The sequence below is a fragment of the Bufo gargarizans genome, chromosome 2 (assembly GCF_014858855.1).
Source record: "Bufo gargarizans isolate SCDJY-AF-19 chromosome 2, ASM1485885v1, whole genome shotgun sequence".
Taxonomy (NCBI): Eukaryota; Metazoa; Chordata; class Amphibia; order Anura; family Bufonidae; genus Bufo; species Bufo gargarizans.
Window position 1 is genome coordinate 468278816 of NC_058081.1, and position 21199 is coordinate 468300014.

The following is a 21199-nucleotide window of genomic DNA, read 5'->3' on the forward strand; positions in this document are numbered from 1 at the left end:
ATAGTGACCATTAGAGTGCCTTTCTCTATACACAGTGACCATCAGTGTGCCTTTCTCCATACATAGTGACCATCAGAGCGGCATTCTCTATACATAGTGACAATTAGAGTGCCTTTATCTATACATAGTGACAATTAGAGTGCCATTCTCCGTAAACAGTTCTATTCACAGTACCCTTACCTATAATAAGTGGCACATTGTCCTACATAAACAGTGTCAGCTACACAGAACCTTCTGCTATAATCACACAAGGGCCTGTAACTTTGCCATCAACTTTCCATTTTTACTGCACAAAATAGTGCAATACGCTACTTAATTCTGGCTGACAAATATCCTGACCAAAATGTCAATACAGCCTTATGATATCAAATGTGTGACTAATTTACAAATTATAAATTGAATACCTACTTTAGACAACTTGTTTTGGCTCTGCTGATCAAGTTGATTCTAGGGTTACTATGTTCAAAGACACTTACCTCTTCTGGGGTTCAGACTACATGGATCAGTGTCTTGTTTAATCAGATCTGCACAGTCACCGTTTAGTTTCCAAGAATTTCCAAAGTCTTCAACACTGGCCTCAACAATTCCTGAAGGTGTAAGGAAGTCATCACCTTGATTTCCATTATAGTTCCCGCAAAGGCCACTAGTGGATTCAGCAAAAACTGGAGAAAGCTGTAATGAGATTTTAGAGGGGTTGTCCAGTTAAAAACTATATGTACCCTTTTCATGGGTCCCGTGTTCAGGATCCTCAACTTGTTCAGATTGGACAGCAGTTACAAAGAGCATTTTCCAGTCTGAAGGATCTATCCTGCATTACACAAGCAACCTATTGATTTGAATGGACAATGTGTAATGCTTATGTAGTGCCCTGGAGCAAGGGTACTTTTGATATTTGTGGGCCTTCGCCCCTATTGCTACTATGCAAAGCCATCAACTTCCTACTTTATTGTATTTTGAAGGGTTAACTGTGATTTATGCTGTTGTGTGCACTTATACTGTTTCATATTGTTAATATATCCTGTTCATATGCACTACACTATAATACACTATATATTAATAATATATATTACACTATAGCTACACTGCACTGTGTAAAGGGTTAATCCACAGCTAGCTAATACTGAGAAACTTTATGATTTTCTACCTATGCAGATTTTTGGAGGGAAAAAACAGACACAATGACCTTCTGACTGGTTTAGCTCTGTTGTTTACGTCTGAAGACTTGTTTATGTTTGGAAAAACTGCTTAGTCATTCCCATAGGCTTGCACTGAACATTCTAACAATGTTTCTGTTTAAGCTGTGCTTATCCACTCCACCCCTCCCACTAGAAGGTTCTATTTCAGCCAGAAATTTTATATAAGCAGAGCAGTCAGAGCCCCTAGTTGTCTCCAGATAGGGATCATTGTTTAGTAGAAAATATTCAGCCAGTCTGCAGATAGGGGCAGCACTTAGTAGACGCGATTCTGCCAGACTGCATGAGTGACCAGAAAAAGACACTGAGACGGGGATACTCTTCCACAGATCCTGGGTCACCTGCCCTGTGACCAGGGAGCTAGGCAGATGACTGACCCACAGACCCTGGACCACCAGCCTTTGGCCAGGGAAACAGCCTTCTGAAAGAAAGAGGGACAGCTAGCTCAGGCCTTTCCTCAGCACATAAAATATTTTCTGCCAGCTCAGTGCATTGCCTTTATTGTTTTGCACTTGAGTTCCTCCACTAAAGAAGCACACTAGTTTACTGCAGATCCTGACTCTTTGGACTTATTTCCCATTGGGGTGCACCACGCCGTATCATCCTGTCTGGGAAGCAGCAACACATGGTGACACCTCAAAGTTATCCAGAGGACTTAACGTAGTGTTGGGGCCTCACCAACTCAGCCACTGCATTTCGTTTTCCCAGTGGTGGTACTGCAGGGAAATTGAACCCTCATGGTCAGCTTTTCTCAGAGTTAAACATTTGGATCCTAGCAGGGGGAAAATTTAATATACCTATATTTATCAACCGAACTTTCTAATAATTAGGGATAAAAAAATTACAGGGACAAATCGGTCATAAGGAGGACCACCACTGACTACAGGTATAGGGTTGCTCTCTGGAGAACTAGATTTCCCTTTACTGGCCACACTAGAATCCTTCATTACAGCAGCTATGTTGGCAGTCCACAGAAAATTACATAGGTTAAGTCTATAAGGAGAAGCCTGCAAGGGCAAGTGGTGTTCCGTACCTTAATGATCAGTTTTCCATGACCATCCCAATCAATCTGTAGATCCTCCCGATATGAGAGACGTACTGATGATAAAGCTGTTGTCTGGATACGAAGGGAACCTGTTAAGAGTCCAATTACATTACTTGTAAGTATCACATATTCCATCCAGCTTTTTGTCTGAGATAAGTCAAAGAACAAGCCTTAATGACATTTTCCATGTTAATGCATTTCTAAGCAGACTGCGCTTCCACCTTCCACAGGACAGAACGCCTCAATCTGATTGCAAAACTGGTATAATAATGACTTTTTTCTTTTGATTTGATACTACACATACACACAAAAACTAGAAAAAATGTGAAAATATCAAAAATGTATAAACCTATATTATTGTTGTTATTATAGCTATTGTTTACTTAAGATGATGATTGCTACATCTGTATAATATTGTGCTGTAATAGGTTAGTACCGTGCAGCAAAGGAAGCATGATGTCCTGTCCGTCTATGGAGACTCCTCCCCCATGTTTCAGTTTCAATGTAATATTATGCATGTCCAGGAGACGCACAGTGGCTGATCTGGTGCACACAGCATCAGGGTCATCTGCACACTAAAAAAAAGCAAGGAACATGGACATATAACTAAACAAACTTTTAAATAGTCAAATCTTAAAAATTTCTAAATCCAGGGCAGAGTGATTTCTAAAGAGGATCAAAACTTGGCTATGGGGGGGGGGGGGGGGGGAGTGATTGAGCATGGGTGTCCTCCATTACTCAGCTCATCAGGTGGATTTGCACATAGTTATAAGCTTTGACCACTAGGTTGCACCATACTGTGAAATTTTATAAATCCTTACTGGTTAGTTTTTTAACCGCATGAAAATGTCAAATTTTGTTCATGATCTATACAATCTAAATTAGTCTGGCCAAGGTGCAACTGCAGCCCTTACAGATATGTATTTAATAGGGCCACAAAGCAAAATCAAATATGGTTCCTTCACCATAAAGCATTGTAATACAAACAAGAGCATGGAAAATATCAAACAAAATGGCAAAATGTTCAGTATGTTGAACAGGACCAGCATCAGCAAAGCTGAGGAGGGAACAAGGCTCATTGGGCTTGCAGGTACTCTGTGTTTGTTAAGCATAGGGTAAAGTAAATAGGTGGCCAACTCTGACTCCATTGACCAATGGTCCACATACAACTGGAGCTGGCTTAGATTTAATGGTGTGTTGTCCCTTTAAATCTATGCATATGCAGGAGTATTTAAACTCTGTATCAGAAAAACAAAGCTTTGACTTAAATAAGTATGATGTTAAACCGCAGAGGTTTTCATAGTATGTAGTATGTATCCTGACAGATGCTTCCAAAGACTTTCAAAAATCATCTTGTGTTTTTAGAATTATTTGACCTATCATCAGCTGGTAGAGTATTGTAAGAAGGAGGACTTGCATCAAAGGCTAGTTTCACACTAGCATTTACCATCTCCTGCAGGCTATTCTGGCAGAAATCAGCTTGCCAGCGATGTCTGGATCTGGGTGCTACCTGACACCTGGAGACCGGTGGAGATCTGGCTGCAACACAGCAAACATGCCAACAATCAGATGGACGCAAACCGCTGCGATTCTCTGCATATTTGTCGGGTTGTGGCCAGATCTCCGACAGTCCCCATTATAGTGAATGGGGCCAGATGGAATTCCAGCAGCGCCCAGCACTGATGGATCTGGCAGGCTGTTCCCAGCCGGAAAAGTCTGCCGGATCTTCAAAATAAGGAATATCAAGGGTAGTCTCAATGTCAACCGTCAACTCCTATGAGGTATCCATCATTTCTAAAAGTCAAATGACAGGTTCACCATACTGTCTCTTTTACCAGTCCTATATAGGTTCCTGCATTATCACGTAATTATGTGAATTCATAGATAGACACAAGAAGGAGCTGTGTACTTGGCAGTTTGGTTATTGTAAAAATGTGGACATCTTGCTTGCTCTTTCTCAATGTTTCCATCTGTCTTGGCATGAGCCTACTGTAGATTTCCCAGCACAATATGCATCAGTAACAGAGACAAGATGTGCGGAAAACACTAGAACAGTATTTACTGCAAACACCAGATAGACTGTTCATTATTAAAGGGGTTGTCCCATCAGAGCCAGCAGCCTACTCTGGCCAGCCGATGCAAGGACAAAGGGAAAGGCAATAATACATAGCATCTTTTATCCACATAGCTCTTAAAAAGGTGGTTTCAAGCATAAGAACCCCCCTCCCAACCCATTTATGACATCCATATGCCTTAGTGGGGTATATGGACAGGAGTTGTCTTCATGAGAGAACTCCTTCAAGATCAGAGAACCACTGACTGGAAATGCTAAAAACAGTATTAACCCCTTCATTAGTGGGCTAATTGGAGGAAAGTACAAAAAATAAGTAAGTGTACGATCACTGGAAATGTTTTTTCTCTCCCCCCAGACAGTCTCTGATTAACCTGATATGGGGACAGTGGACATTTAATGTATATGGTCAGCTTTTGTCTCTGCTGTCCCTCGTGGCCATTGTTGAGCCAGGCCTCAATGTGAATCTTGGCCCAAATCACATTTCCTGGCAGGCCACCTTGACCACATGATCAGGAAGGTCTTCTTTAAGAAACCATATAACAGTCCACTTACTCAATCAACACACCAACACTCCCTATGAGACATCCCATTTAATCCAGTATGTTACCTGCACAGTTTCAATGGCCACGGAGAAAGTTGCATCCACCATGTCTTTTGCAAGTAAGTAATGACAGATCCCGCTGAAGGTAAACTGCTTGTTGTCAAAGCTCTTAAAGTGTGATTGTCCAGTGACGTAGCATTCCCCTGAGCAAAAAAATGTTAATGTGAAAAATACATGATTAAGAATAGCATATGCAGTACCCCAGAGGCCTACTGACAACTGGTTAATATACTACCTTATGGATTAATTTCTATTGTTAATGTTAATTAACTTTTTCTGTGTGATGCTGAAATGAAAACATCTTTTAGTTATGTTGTCCTGCTCAATGAGTCAGGACCTTCTCTTCTGGATCAAGAGCTGTAGAGTTGAGTTCAAGCTGCCAAAGGGATCATGCAATCAGCCGTAGCCATTTTTATGGTCCACAAATTACGGATCCACAAAACACAGATACCGGCCGTTTGCGTTCCACATTTTCCAGAACAGAACATTCTGCCCTCTACAGAGCGGCCCTATCCTTGTCCGTAAAATGGACAAGAAAAGGACATGTTCTGGTTTTTTTTGCGGGGCCACGGAATGGACACATGGATGCGGAGAGGTGTGTTGTCCATATCTTTCGAAGCTGCATTCAAGTGAATGGACCGCATCTGACCTGCAAAAAATACAGATCAGATGTGGACAAAAAACACAGTCGTGTGCATTAGCCCTAAGAGGAGGGATGCATCTGCATGTGCAGAAGTGAGACCTGCTGCAAGGAACCCTCATCTTTGCATCCCAACAACTACTACCATCCTCTAAGAAGGAAAGAGGACAGAATATTAAGATTGTTGAGGGCCACTTTAGGGTACTGGTCCAAAGGTCAATAGGTGCAATCACTTTTCTATAGCAACAGGCCTTACTGCTAGTGGAAACAGGACATCGATATTTTTACCAAGGACTAGCTACCCATTGGACGATATACACCCGGTTGGTTGTGAGAACTATAGTATGTATTGTGAATCAGTCATCTTACTGCTAGTTATCCCATGTTCCATATTGGAAGTATTGTGCATGTACTCTGGAGAGACTGAACTGAATACTACCACTGGCATAGTTTTGGAACTGCCTAAACTCCACCTCCCATGCAGGTTCGCTGCCCAAATAAAAGAAAGTTGCTGGAATCAAGACATCATGGGACTTTTCTACAATTAATGTTTTGCGACGTTTCCTGGCTTTGCATTCTAGAGGACCCCATAAGTCAAGAAAAATACAATAGATAGGCATACTTTCCAACAACCCCAATTTTCCCTGGACCATCTCACACACTAGGCCTCAAGAAGGCAGAGATTAAGTAAACCCCACCCAAAAGTGGCCTTTTGGGGGATGTTCCTCCCTAGTCAGGGCTTAAATGCCTCTCTTTTGACATGGTAACTATGCTGATAGGGCATGCTGCAGTGTATAAAGATTGCTGTAAGCCATAGAAGGCCTAAAGCATGGTCTCATTAGGAGATTGGCCTGGCATGAATGCTGATGTACTGAAGTTTCAAGACACACACAACTAATAGTGTTGCACTTTGAACTGTCTAAATATACAAATCACAGTTAGACAAATTTACTATTCTGTTGCATGAAATTTTGAGTATTGTAAGACCTTCAGCAAATTTACACTAGAATTCCATTTGTGCACCCAAAATTTTGTCCATGCACCAAAGAAATGTGTCTGCGCACCAAAACAAAATGTCTTGGCTAAGTTTGCACCACCTATACGTTGGCATATTTAACTCCACAAATAGGCCAAAATCTCCCCCTTTTCCTGTGAAGACACGCCTTATCCCGTGAAGCCATGTCTCCTTGTCAAATGAAAAAGAGTGTAAAACAAAATGTGATACTAAATAGTTTGTGTCTCAAAATGCACCAAAAAAACTGTCTCATTTTCAATAGTAAACCTGCTCACTGTTTTGGGTTTTCCAGGCCACAATGTTCTCTATAGATAAGTGCAACCCTGGGTACACATACAGCTGCTATGGAGTCCACAGAGTTCAAGTTGGCTTCAGGAGGGGGAATAGGGGGAATGTGAATAAACAAGCTACAGGAGGGAGTTCAGGTGTCTTAATAAACTCCTGGAAATAGGGATTGGTCTTCTGGGTGACGTGTGATGCTTTCCTTTGAGCCCTCAAGAAAATTTATACCATAAAACTGGTCAAGACAGCTGTTAAGGGGCCCATGAGAACAAAGAACTCATCCCACCAACATAAACAAGTAATCAAGGGAAATAAATCGAACACCATGCCATCCTTCTCTCCTTTAAATGGGTTGTCCGAATTATGAAAAAAATAATATAACACTGAAAATCTGATATATAACTGAGCTAAGCAAGTTTTATGCAAAAAAAATAATAATATATATTTCCTAATTTCCCTGGTTCTTTTCTGGCCCTTTGTTTACTTGCAATAAAAACAATCTCTGCCCCTCCCCCTGCACTGCTAAGGGAGTGAATACAAGAGCTGCCCTGAGTGACATGTCTGCCTGCTGGGAGACTCTGCAGCATGTTGTATGTGTAGGACTACAAGTCCCAGCTGTATAATGACACTGCTAATGGAGTGAATACAAGTGCTGCCCTGAGTGACATGTCTGCCTGCTGGGAGACTCAGCAGCATGTTGTATGTGTAGGACTACAAGTCCTAACTCTATAATGACACTGCTAAGGGAGTGAATACAAGTGCTGCCCTGAGTGACATGTCTGCCTGCAGCATGTTGTATGTGTTGGACTACAAGTCTCAGCTGTATAATGACACTGCTAAGGGATCCTCTGCTGGATCTCAAAACCGGAAAGAAAATCGCAGATGTGAAAATAGCCAAAATAGGAAACTAAGATGTCTGTCACACTGTTCAGAGACAAGAGATAGCTGAAAAAAATCATCATGCCATCATCATGGCAGCTAAAGCTCTAACAGCCTGGTCCGGCAGAGGTGCCAATCTGTGTTGTTTAACGCTTTACATGCCGCTAACTCCCTGTCTCCCATGGTCACCCTGTAAATGCGATTGCGGGGTGCTGATGTGTGTAAAGGCTAGCCGGGGTCTGACGTAGGCCCCAAACCAGCCTTGAGTAGTTTCCAGCGGGCTGTGCCTTTCTGGCACAGCCTGCTGGTCATGGCACTGACATTAAAACGCAATGCAGTATAGGGATAGTGTAATGTATTTTAAAATCAATCAAAATGATGTTTGTTATAGTCCCCTTGTGGGACTATTAGGTGGTTAAAAAAAAACATTTATTAAATAAAAAGGATTCCAGTAAAAAAAAAAATCTTTTTTCCATTTAAAATACGCTTTCCAATAAAAAAAATCCAAAAGCAATCTCTCCCATATGTTTAGTATCACCGCGTCTGATCCCCTACGTCTGATCCCCTACAGTGAACACCGTAAAAAAAAAAAATCCGGCAGGCTGTTTTGGTGGGTGAACAGCCTGTCGGATCCGTCCTGCCACTAGTTCACGTGTGCCCCCGGACTGCCTCTCCGTCCCCATTGACTATAATGGGGGAGGGGGCGGAGTTATGGGGCAGCACGGCAGTGCGTGGCGAGAGACAGCAGCACTAAAAGTACGACATGCAGTATTTTTAGTCCGGCTGCCTCTCACCGTGCGCTGCCATGCTGCCGCCGGAACTCCGCTCCCGCCCCCATTATAGGCAATGGGACATAGCGGCAGTCCGGGGGTACACGTGAATTAGTGGCAGGACGGATCCGACAGGCTGTTCACCCGCCAGAACAGCCTGACGGAGTCCCCTGCCGCTAATGTGAAAGTACCCTTACTCCAAAATGATACCAATGAAAACTACAATCCCTCATACAACTCCATAGAAAGAAAAATAAAAAAAAGTTATGGGTCTTGGGAAGCAGCAATGCAAAAAGATTTTCCTCCTTTAAAAAAAAGGGGTTTTAGTGAACAAAAGTAGTAAAACAGAAAAAAAAATACTATCTGTACTATATGGTCACTAAGGGGTTCAGTATGAAAAGTGCTGTTGATTGTTAATCCTCCCACAAGTCTCTATATCGACCATAGACAGCAAATACCTTGCTAGCATGCATGGCTTTGTGTTCTCTCAACTGAAATTATATTTCTCCTGTAGCTAAACTGAACTAGCATCTGCCCCGTCACAGGCAGAGCTAAACCTCCGAAGTGACAGATACAATACTGACTAGAAAGCTCCTCCGAGGGAAAAGCTTATTCCCTCTGCTGAGTCAGGGCATAATTATCTAAACAGTGCCACCTGCTGACAACTTTTGGGAATACATACAAAGCATTATACAAAGCATAAACAGAGAACAATTTGCAAGCTTGCTGTTCTGGGGTACTTAACAATAACCATGCCATCCTGTCCCAGTATAATGGGGTGTAATACCATGAACCAGGGGGACCAGTCTGATTTTGGCCAGAGGAGTAACTTGAAGCTCCTGGGCTCTGATGAAAATTCTGCAACATAAATTATTATATTATATTTTATATATATATATATATATATATATATATGTTATGTTGAGTCATTAATAGCGCCAACTAGGGATGAGCGAATCGACTTTGGATGATCCCCTCCGTACAGTATTAGAATGTATTGGCTCCGATGAGCCGAAGTTATTACTTTGCAAAGTCACGCAAGAATTTGTGTAATAACTGCGGAAACGAATTATTACTGTAAAAAAACCTTGGTATCGAACTTGGGTTTGGTTCCGAGTGTTACCTTGGAACCGAACCCAAGTTTGGTACCAAGTTTTTAGCAAATCGACTTTGGATGTACCATCCGAAGTCGATTCTCTGTACCCTAGCACCAACTCATGTGTCACAGAGAGACCAAGGCCACACAGATACCAATGCTTATGTATGACTGCAACCTCTCCAGCCCCTATACTTATGTCTCTGATTTTGGCTACTGGTTACCATCTCCATATGCGTATCTGACACCAAAAAATACAGTGACACTTTACCCTTTATTACAAGGTGCATATAACAAGGAATCACTAGGGTTAGGAAACATCAAGAACAGAAATCAGACCCTGGATCCCAAGAGCTTATAGTCTGCATGGAAATAGGAAAAATGTAGGATCTGGATTAAATGAAATCCAGCATTTGATATTTATTATGTTTACCATCCCCCGCTTGCACTAGCCTTCATACACGATTACGTGGGATTGTTTACTCTGGATTATTAGAATCTATGTGTGTGAATAAGAAAGTTTGTTGAAATATCTAATGTTCACACCTTCAGGGGATTTGGCTTTGGGTGTGGAAACTCTCGCTTTGAAATAGTGGAAAATGTAACGCTCATAAAAGGTTTATATTACAGAAGTCAAGTCTGAAGAGAAAGCTGAATGGAAACTCATCCTGACATTACAATTTACTTAGTTAATAACTATTACACAGAGCCAGAATATCGTTTGTACAGAATAGGCTGGAACATATCCTGCTTTGAACTATGATCACTGTAAAATTCCTGTGGATTGTATAATGATAATTATAATAATTATCATAATAGTCAGATATAGACAGCACCTATTAAATTGCCCTATTAGGGTATGTGAAAGATGATGTCTCCTGAAGTAAACCTCTATTACTACTGAAGCCTGACCGGCAATCATCTAGTTGCTGTGGATCTGGTTTCTGGCGATTACAGCTCCCTCTGCAGCAGAAAGTGTGGTACTACATGGTCATTTCATTGAACTCATATACCGGTAATATATGGAAAGATCAGAGACATTGGCCCAGAATCTGTAATGTGTCTGATTCAGGGCCTAAAATCTGTCTAAAATGTGGCACAATTTGGCACCACTAGGGTTTCCCTGCGGTTTTCTGACTTGCTCAAAAGGGGAGTGGCTTACAAGAAAGGGTGTGGTTTCCCAGGAAAGAGACATGGCCTTTAGATACGTCTGTATCAAGGTTAGCCAAGTAGCCAACCTATAATTGACATACAGTTAGACAACAGTTTCCATTCCTGCACCACATTTATCATCTAGCCAGTGGCGTACCTCTTGTAGAGGCAGACCACGCAGCTGCTATGGGGCCCGTGGAGGAAGGGGGCCCGACCCTTCAGGAAAACCTGCCCACAATTGCACTTACATAGCTAGCTGTGAAAACCTAGCTAGCTGTGCCGAAGGACCTGCGATGATGTCATCAGCATGTGAGCAGGGTAGCCATATAGAGTACAGAGTCAGTACTTTTACAGCTTAAGGACCTGTGAGGATGTCACTATCATGTGACTAGGGCAGGGAGCTGGAGCTCAGCAGTGGAGAGGAACTACATGGGGTGGAGCTTTTGTTGTAGCCTGAAGGAGAGGCGAGTGGTGTCCTGGGATGGCCCATAACCTAATACTGTATTTCCCTTTATGCAATGTTCACTGATGCCCTACAATAACAGCCTGGGCATGCTGGTAGTTGTAGTTCTATCCTCTTATAATATCCACTGATGCTGTATAATAACAGTTTCGTAATGCTGGGGGTTGAAGTTCGCTCCTCTTATACCCTCTCCCTTTAATGTCAATTTGTGTTCCATAATAACAGCCTGGACATGCTGGGAGTTGTAGTCCTCTTCTCTTATAATATCCACTGATGCTGTATAATAACAGTTTGGTAATGCTGGGTGTTGAAGTTCTCTCCTCTTATAACCTCTCCCTGTAATGTCAATTTGTGTTCCATAATAACAGCCTGGACATGCTGGGAGTTGTAGTGCTCTACTTTTTTTACCCCTCCATGTCATGTATTAGCCGCTAATTTTCACCTGATTTATACTGCCAGCAGCAGTTCCAGCAAACTGTTCCGGCAGCTTTCTGGTTGTGGGATTTCTAGAGGTTATCGAAGTGCCCGCTAACTCCATTGTACCCAATAATGACAAAGTGAAAACAGAATTTAGGAATTTTTTGCAAATTTATTAAGAAAGGAAAAACAAAAATTTTGCAGGGACATAAGTATTCAGAACCTTTACTGTGACATTTGAAATGTAGCTCTGGAGGCCTGCCAATTGTTTTGAGCATCTTTGAGATTTTGTATACCTTGATTGGAGTCTAGTTTTGAGAAAATCTGTTGATTGGACATGATTTATAAAGACACAGCCCTGTCTATATAAGGTCTCACAGCTGAAAATGCATATCAGAGTAAAAACCAAGTCATGAGGAGTAAAAAAACTGCCTGTAGAGCTCAGAGATAGGATTGTGTGGAGGCACAAATCTAGAGAACAAAAAATGTATGCTGCACTGAAGGTTTCCAAGAACACATTGGTCTCCAAAATTCTTTACTAGAAGAAGTTTGAAACACTTAATAGAGCTCTTAAAAGAGCTGTCCACCCCAACAAACTAAATATGTGAGAGAGAAGAGCCTTGGTAAAAAAAAAAGGTGACCAAGAACTCAATGGTCACTAGCTGAGCGCCAAAGATCCTGTGTGTAGATCAGAGAAAATTCCAGAAGATCAATTATCACTGCAGCACTCCACCTACCTGAGCTTTATGGCAGAGTACCCAGGAAATAGCTGCTCCTCAGTAAAAGACACATGGAAGCCCACTTTGAGCTTGCAAAAACAACTCCTAAATTACTCTCCGACTGTGAGAAACAAGGTTCTCTGGTCTGATGGTAAACCAAGATTAAACTTTTTGGCCTCAATTCTAAGCGTCATGTTTGGAGGAAACCAGTCACTGCCCAGTACCATCCCTACAGTGAAGCATGGTGGTGGCAGCATCATGTTGTAGAGGAGTTTGTCAGCGGCTGGGACAGGAATACTGATCAGAGTTGAGGGAAAGCTTAATAGAGCAAAGTACAGAGATATTATTAATGAAAACCTGATCCAGGGTGCTCCGAACCTCAGACTGGGCCAAAGGTTCACTTTCCAACAAGACAATGAACTTAAGTGCACAGCCAAGACAACACAGAAGTGGCTTAGGGACAACTCTGTGAGTACTGAGTAAAGGGTCTTAATACTTTCTCCATTTCAATAACTTAGCAAAGATTCTGAAGATTCTGTTTTCACTTTGTCATTATGGGGTGTTGAGTGCAAAAATACATTAGAGAGAGAAAGTATTTCTATTGAATTACCTGGGCAATCTTCATTGCTGCAGTCCCAGAGCCCACTTTTGCAGGAACTTAAACAGAAAAACAAGTGTAAATGGAAAGTTATTCTGAAGAAAACAAGGTACATACAGAAACAGAAATGCTAGCATTAATAAATGTCACAATTTGAATGTCCCTTATCCACATGTGGTACCCTTAAAGGGGTTTTCTGGGATTACTACTGTGTTTAACAGACATGCTCATTTAGGTGCTTACCTCATGTACATCATCTCCATGCTTTTTTTATTTATTTTTATTTGGACTCTTCTGACCAGGTTTTACCGTGTAAACAAATCACTCTGGTTTGTTTTCATCCTGTATCTAACACTTCCTGTCACTGTATCCAACCAAACCCATGATGCACTTCTCCTTCCTCTACTACAGCTTCAGCATCACCCCTAACAACATCCAGCAACTTTATAGCTCCTCCCACGCAGCTCCTTACATAGACACTCCCCTATCACTGCCCCTAACAACACCCAGCTAGTTTATAGCTCCTCCCACTGGTAACATAGGCACTCCGCTATCACTGCCCCTAACAATAGCCAGCTAGTTTATAGCTCCTCCCATCCAGCTAGTTACATAGCCACTCCTCCCCTGTCACTGCTCCTTTTGCTGCTTTGACATGCCCATGGTCATAACATCACAGGAAATTAGAAATAAAGCAGCAATAAAGGTAAAAGAAATGTTACAAAATTACAGTGACCTTCATAAAGGATTATTTTACATGATATTCATGCAAACCAGAAAACTCCTTTAAAGTGACCTACACATTTGGTCAACCACTGCCTAAAGTGCAGAGCAGTAAACTGTTGGATGGCAGTTTGTAAGAGATGCCTGCATTCAGAACTGAATTTAGAAATATGCAACCTTCAGAGCTGACAAACTTGTTGACTGTTTTCAGTGTTAACCAGCAGAACTATGAATACAGCTCTGGAGTATAATACAGGCTGTAGCTATGAATCAGTAAAAAAGTTTCTGTAAAAAAAATATTTGCATATATAAACTGCAATGGTGTACCAAGGTCTACTAAAGTTGCAACACAAACCTCCATCATTTTGTAATTGAGAATGAGTTGACTCATTTGTTTGTGATAAGAATTTAATAGATTAAATGTTGAAAAGAAGAAGGGCAAAAGTGGGGGATTACCAGGACAGGTGGGAGGGGTTAGAATAAAATGGAGGAATTACTAGAATAGATGGGAGGAGTTAGAACAAAATTGAGTAGTTTCCAGGATAGCAAAAGGACAGAGTTACTAAAGTAAATATACAATCAAAAATAAGGTGCAATACCACACACCCTGAGGATAGGTGTGGTGCTGTACTGGGAACAAGGAGCAATAAGGAAACCATATCCCCTAGATAGCTACAGGGTTGAGAGAATGTGAGTCTGGAACAGCAGGGTGGGGCTAGGACAAATCAAAGCCTGAGAGAGAGGTTGGGGTGGGAGAGAGATCTTGGGGACAATAGGTAATATAGGTCAGGGGAAGTAATAGACAACTGATTGGCAAGGGGTAATGTGGGGGTCTAAGGTATAAAAGCTGAGGGCTGGGGAGGTCTTAATGAACTGAGTGAAGAAACCAGTTTCGGATACAATGTCCAGCTGGTAATGTTACTGGTTGAGGTGCCCCCATTTGGGCCAGGCTCCCTTAAAGGGAGTCTGTCATCAACATTTCACCTTTGTAACCCTTCCCATAGCTTTCTAGCATCCTTACAGTTAATAAAAACGTTACCTTTATGATCAATCGTGGACTTATAAAACCGGCAAAAAACATCTTTGTAGCGTATGCAAATGAGGGCTCGCAAGTGCCCAGGGGCGGCGTTACCCTCGTAGGTGCCCTGCTAGCTCAGCCTTTTCTTCGCTTCCCCCGCCCCTTCCTTCCCTCCGCCCGCCCATCCTTTCCCTCTGACCGCCCATCTACTAACTTCTCGTTTCGCCGAGATCCCGCGCCTGCTGTCTCAGTCTGTCGGCCAGCGCATGCGCACTGCGATGCCCATTCCTTGTAATTAATGCACATGCAACGGCTCTGCGCCGTTAGCTAGCGCTTGCGCATTAATTACTGTGATGCTGTACAAGGAATGGGCATCGCAGTGCGCATGCGCCGGCCGACGGACTGAGCGCGCAGGCGCGGGATCTCGGCTAAACAAGAAGTTAGTAGATAGGCTGTCAGAGAGAAAGGATGGGTGGGTGGAGAGAAGGAAGGGGCGGGGAAGCGAAGAAAAGGCTGTGCTAGCTGGGCACCTACGAGGGTAACGCCGCCCCTGGGCACTTGCGAGCCCTCATTTGCATACGCTACAAAGATGTTTTTTGCCAGTTTTATAAGTCCACGATTGATCATAAAGGTAACGTTTTTATTAACTGTAAGGATGCTAGAAAGCTATGGGAAGGGTTACAAAGGTGAAATGTTGATGACAGACTCCCTTTAAGTGATGGCAAAACAGGTATGTAACGAATAAACAAACTAGTACTTGCCACCATTTTTTTTGCCAAACCTTGTGCCATGTTGTCTTCCTTTCTGGTATGGAGCATAAAGCGGTAGTATGTATTAATATATTTACTTATTATGGAAGAAAGGAGATCTGCTTTTCTCATGCTGGACAACCTCTTTCAGTCTATGGCCACCACCTCGCTGGTGAGCAAGGGTTAGAAAATCCTGTTCTCACAAAAAGTGAGCATTCCAAAAGGAAAAGAACAGAAAAACTCATTTAGGGGGTTGTCTCACTTCAGTAAGTGGCATTTATCAGGTACAGAAAGTTAATACAAGACACTTACTAATGTATTGTGATTGTCCATATTGCCTCCTTTGGTGGCTTGATTAATTTTTCCTTCTACTCGTTTCCATGGTTACGACCACCCTGTAATCCAGCCATGGTGGTTGTGCTTTCACACTATAGAAAAAAATTGCTTGACTATGCATGCTTTTTCCTATATTGTGCAAGCACAACCACCACTGTTGGATTGCAAGGTGGCTGTAACCATGGAAACAGCAGTGTATAATGTGATGGAAAAATGAATGAAGCCATCAAAGGAGGCAATATGGACAATCACAATACATTAGTAAGTGCCTTGTATTAACTTTCTCTACATAATAAATGACATTTGCTGAAGTGAGACAACCTCTTTAAAAACCAACAAGAGACATAGAAAGTGTTGACTGACTATGTCCATGCTCATTCTTTGGATCCGGGAATGATCCAGCAGCTATACCCTCCTTACCATGATCACACTTTTATAGCATAGCCAGCTGATATTACATGAAGGTCTATAGTGCAGGCTATGTACACCTTTCGGGGCAATTTTTTTATTATTACATTGTACTCATTTTCAGCTAAAAATTATGTTTTTCAATTGGTCTTTATTAAAAATATGGAGCCTTTTTTCTGTACATAGTTGAGATACTCTAGTAGCAGCCTCTGGATTTTCTCTCTTTTCCGTCAGTTGGGGAGCTGACGGGCTCCTTATCTCTGCTCTCTGGCATTATAAACACTAGAGATAAGGGTTATTACACACATCTAGACAAACATTTAACCATTTGTGACAGAAATGCTCAATATTTTTAATAAAGACCAATTGAGAAAATGATTTTTAGGCCAAAATGAGAAAAATGCAATCACAAAAAAATTGCCTCCAAAGGTGTACATAGCCGTTAAGCATAATAATAATAATATGAAGAAGACACATTATCACCTACCAAGTATTACAGTCTGCTTTGATTGTGGATCCTACAGGATAGCGGTTACCAGAATGAATACAGGAGCACTCTGAGGGTATGACACAACGAGATCCATCAAGCACTTTTCCATCTGCATATGGGAAAAAAACATTTAATTAGAGGTCATGTAATACTACATCTGCTCTGCATGACCATGACCATTTTGCCTTTCTTTCAAAGATCTGTCTACTATTGTCCAGGGAGCCTGCTGAGAACAAGCTGCAGAAATGGAAGCACTGTACAAGACTGCCTTATTCAGTGCAAGAGGTTTTGCCATAACACTCACATTCATTTTAAAGGGAGATCTACACCGTGTCCCATACTGAATAAAGGAGTCTTGGAGCACTTCCTCCATTTTGGCATTTTGACACAGCATGCAGCATGGACCACAGAAGGTCTGAGCTGCATTATCTTTTTACGGAAGATGAAATTGATAGTAAAATACAGTACATTGCTCTATATACTTTAAAATGAATGTAAATATATAGATTTGTAGCCTGTTCTATTAGAGTTGTGACATTAAGGCCATGTAAGCATATGGACAGAGAGGGGTGTCCTCTCAGGAGATGGACCATTTACATATTATATGGCCCATTACACATTCATTTCCATGTAATGCTTCATTACAATGACCACTTAGGCTAGTTAGAGGCTAGAGGCTAGCCTTGTGGTGATCAGATGATCACTAGGTTGGTTTCATCTGCAGAAATGACTGCGGAAGTTAGACATAGAGATGATGAAGATACTTACCCGGACAACTACATCCATCAGTACATTGTTTTTGGCACACTTCATTAATGTTGAGACTCTGGCAGGATTTAACACACGGCGACACACACTCATTGTAAACCATTCCATGTGGACACTGAGGCTCTGTGTAAAGACAAGGCAGTATTAACCTGAATAGGAATGCATTTAAAGTGATGCTCTTAAAGTGGTTCTTCACCCCTTGGGCCCTGAGGGCCTTTCGGACAGACCCCCCAGCATGGCCGGACCTGTAGAAAGAATCATACCTGATCCCTGACGCTGGGTTCCGGCACCTTCACACACTGGCTTCAACTGCAGCTCCCAGATCTCCATGTCAGCAACTAGTTTGATGTGGGTCATGTGGTCGCTGTAGCCAACAACTGGCTGCAGTGGTGATGTATCCCCCATGTGTCATGTGACCCAGTGACATGATGCATGAGGGATAACTCACTGCTGCAGCCAGTCACTGTGACCATGTGGCCATGTGACCCTTGTGAAATTGGATGTTGACACTGGGAGAGTGAAGGAACTTTGAAAGTCTGCCCGAAATGCTCCCAGGGGTAAACAACCCCTTTAAAAGCTATGTCCACCTTCTAAAGATTATTTCCTGGCTCTTATGCATCTAAAATAAAAAAAAATTAAGCAACTTTGGTAATAATCTTGATTAAAAATCTTCTATCACTGTGCGGGAGATTTATCATGAAGAAAATATTTAAAGTCAGTTTTGCAGGAGTCTGTCTTGCTGTTTTTGTGGCAAATTAAATTCATACAATGTTTGATAAATCTGGTGCATCTTTAATTTAAGCACGTTTCTCTTGAGATGTTACCATTGCCAAGTCACTTTGGACAAATCAGCTCACCGCACCCTAAATCTGGTTAACATTTACTTTCCAAACCACTTTTCAAATCTCTAGTGAGTAGTGTAAAAATGCAAAATTTTGACCTTTTTTTGTGCAAATGAGCCTAAAAAAGTAGCAAAACCCTATTTTGCAACCTTATGAAGTCAGCATTCTGGAGTGCAGTACTTGGTTAGTTCCCCCACTTGTGTCTGCAGCCACTATGCCAGGCATGTCCAAAGTGCGGCCCTCCAGCTGTTGCAAAACTACAACTCCCAGCATGCCTGGATAGCTTACAGCTATTAGGGCATGCTGGGAGTTGTAGTTTTGCAACAGCTGGAGGGCCGCAGTTTGGACATGCCTGCACTATGCAGACTGATGTGTCTTGACAGTAGCAGACGAAACACAACCTCATGTATTCAAATCTGGCAATCATACTGATTTCCTTCTGCCCCCTAGACCATGCTAATAGGGGAAGTAATGTTAGCGAGACAAAAGAGGGATATTGGGATATTATATCTTATCTTGCTGTTTTTTTCTATGAGTAGTGGCACTTCAGAAGCTATTATTAAGGCTATACTCAAAGGCTACGTACACCTCAAAAATATTGAGCTGTTCTGTCATAAAGGTTTAGCAGTTTTTTATAGCTGTGTGACTGGTACTTTCACTTTCACTTTGTGTGGTCATCTAATAAACCTTATCTGTAAACTACTGAGAGGTCATAAACACTTATTTAAGCCACATTGTTAGCAATAACATAAGAACTGAGCTATAATAAGTATTTAGGAGGTCAGAGAGCAGAGATAAGGAGTCCGTCAGCTCCTGGTCTGATGCACAAGACAGAAAATCCAAAGGGTGCTACTAGAGCATCTCAGCTCTGTACAGAAAAAAAGTACTCCACATAATAATGAAGACCAATTTTTTTTAGCTCAAAATAGGTACAATGTAATAATTTTAAATAAATTGCCTGCAACTGTGTACATAGCCTTTAAGTCTATACTATACTGTTTAAATCCTGGTTTTATGCCCCATTTATGGTTACTCCACTGTTTCCAGTTATATAGATTGACTATATACTTTTTCCTGGTCCTTTCAGAATGTTGTTCCCTACCATTCTAGTAGGGAAACATAGAAGGGAATATGAGAGCAGAATCAGACTACAAAAAGTTTGTTTGTAGTCTGCAACCATGGAAACTCTTAAGCCTGCATAAGAGTTGTGGAACAAAAACACAAAAAAATGCTTCATTTTTACATTGTGCATGTACTAGAACAATAACAAATGGTTGCAAATGTGGACATAACTTTTAAAGATGTACAAGTTGACAGGTGCAGGTTACTATCTTTTGCTTGTTAGAACCAACAAAATAATTTGATATGGCAGTAATTTTTGTACAGAAGATACGTACACGGGATGTAATAGATATGGTTCCACATAGCCTCCTAATGTGTAAAATGTTTATACTACTCACAGTGACACCTACTGGACTAGCAGTGTGCTACATGCTGGTTTCTTTAACTTACTGCAGGCAGTTTCTATTGGCCAGCTGCTGACAATAACGCCTTGCTGGGCGCACGTTCTCGCATATTCCAGGAAGGTGTGACATGGACATTGCACGTCCTCAGCACATTCACACATGTCGTTTTCACAGATGGCAATGAAGGGATCAGGGTTGACAGCATGGTGACATTTCATAAACACCGGGGATGTTTTCAGATCCTGACATCTCTGTATGAAGTCCTGTAATAAACGGTAATAACTGTTTGAATGTACATAGACGTGGCATCAAGAATGGTCTTTTTTTCTTTTTTTTTTTTTGCTATAGGTCAGAAGAATAATGGAGTTTGAGAATACATTGTCAATAATCCACAGCAACCAAGAGAAGATTGGATGCCAAATTGGACAGTATGGAAACACTTTCATAAAAAAAAAAAAAACAACTCTTTACTACATATTAACAGCCTACATGTGAATATTCTATGAAATTTTTTTTTTTTTTTTTACAAAACAGTGGCTGGATATATATTTTTGAATTCACTCTAAGTATTCTGCTTCTTGTCCTGGCACTTTTGCTTCTTGCTGTGTTTGGACTTTTAGAACACTCTCACTTGACTTTCTCAGTGGGACCATTCATTGTGACCAGAGAGGAAAGGGGATCCGTGACTCTATTAGAGCATCACACATTACACTGATGAGTACTACACTTATCTGTGGACATCTTTATCTAGGACTATCAAGAGAAAAATAGAGCTTTAATACTGTTATCCCAATTCTACAATCTACTTTTATCATGAGGATTACCCTTGCAGATAACATCTTCCCCTCATAGCATTAGTAAAAACTGACAATGGACTACATAGATATATAGGAGGTCATGACTAATGGCTACTACAGGATTGTCTCTAGTCTTTGCCAGTCTACAGGATATCCTTCTGCTTCTGAACAAATAATCTTGTAGAAATAACGTGTTATCTTTCTTGTAATTCCATCCTATGTATTCTTGATCTACTATTGCAGATAGAGTAGCGGGTGGGGGTGGGGGGTCCGTATCTCTTCCTGCATGCAAACAGGGGCAGGTTTTTTAAAAGATGAGAGGACATGGCTATATATTTCTTAGTTGAAATGTGGGACAGGAGTGAAGGGGAAGAAAATGGGTTGTCCTACAAAAAATATTCTACATTTTTTAAATGAGCACCTAGATCTGAATACATTTGTAGTTGCATCTAATTAAACATTTTGTATAGCCACTGAGTTATTCACTGACATCTAATTGTATAGTGCCACCTGCTGTTTACCCTATTTCTAAATTCTCTATTCTCCTCACTGGGGTTGACATACAGTTGTGTTCAAAATAATAGCAGTGTGTTTTAAAAAGTGAATAAAGCTCAAAATCCTTCTAATAGCTTTTATTTCCATACACACAAAGGCATTGGGA

The 21199-nt window shown here is 41.4% G+C and overlaps 1 protein-coding gene across 1 annotated transcript in view; it reads right to left on the reverse strand.

The window, feature by feature from the left end:
- Positions 1-21199, reverse strand: part of VWF (von Willebrand factor) — a 198183-nt gene that overhangs the window by 149333 nt on the left and 27651 nt on the right. The window contains exons 7-14 of the mRNA XM_044281052.1: positions 19788-20004; positions 17434-17556; positions 16663-16774; positions 12957-13003; positions 4920-5056; positions 2675-2813; positions 2227-2327; positions 477-672 (exon numbers count right to left, since the gene is read on the reverse strand). Coding sequence (XP_044136987.1) covers positions 477-672; positions 2227-2327; positions 2675-2813; positions 4920-5056; positions 12957-13003; positions 16663-16774; positions 17434-17556; positions 19788-20004 — 1072 coding nt within the window. The remainder of the gene's footprint in view (positions 1-476; positions 673-2226; positions 2328-2674; positions 2814-4919; positions 5057-12956; positions 13004-16662; positions 16775-17433; positions 17557-19787; positions 20005-21199) is intronic.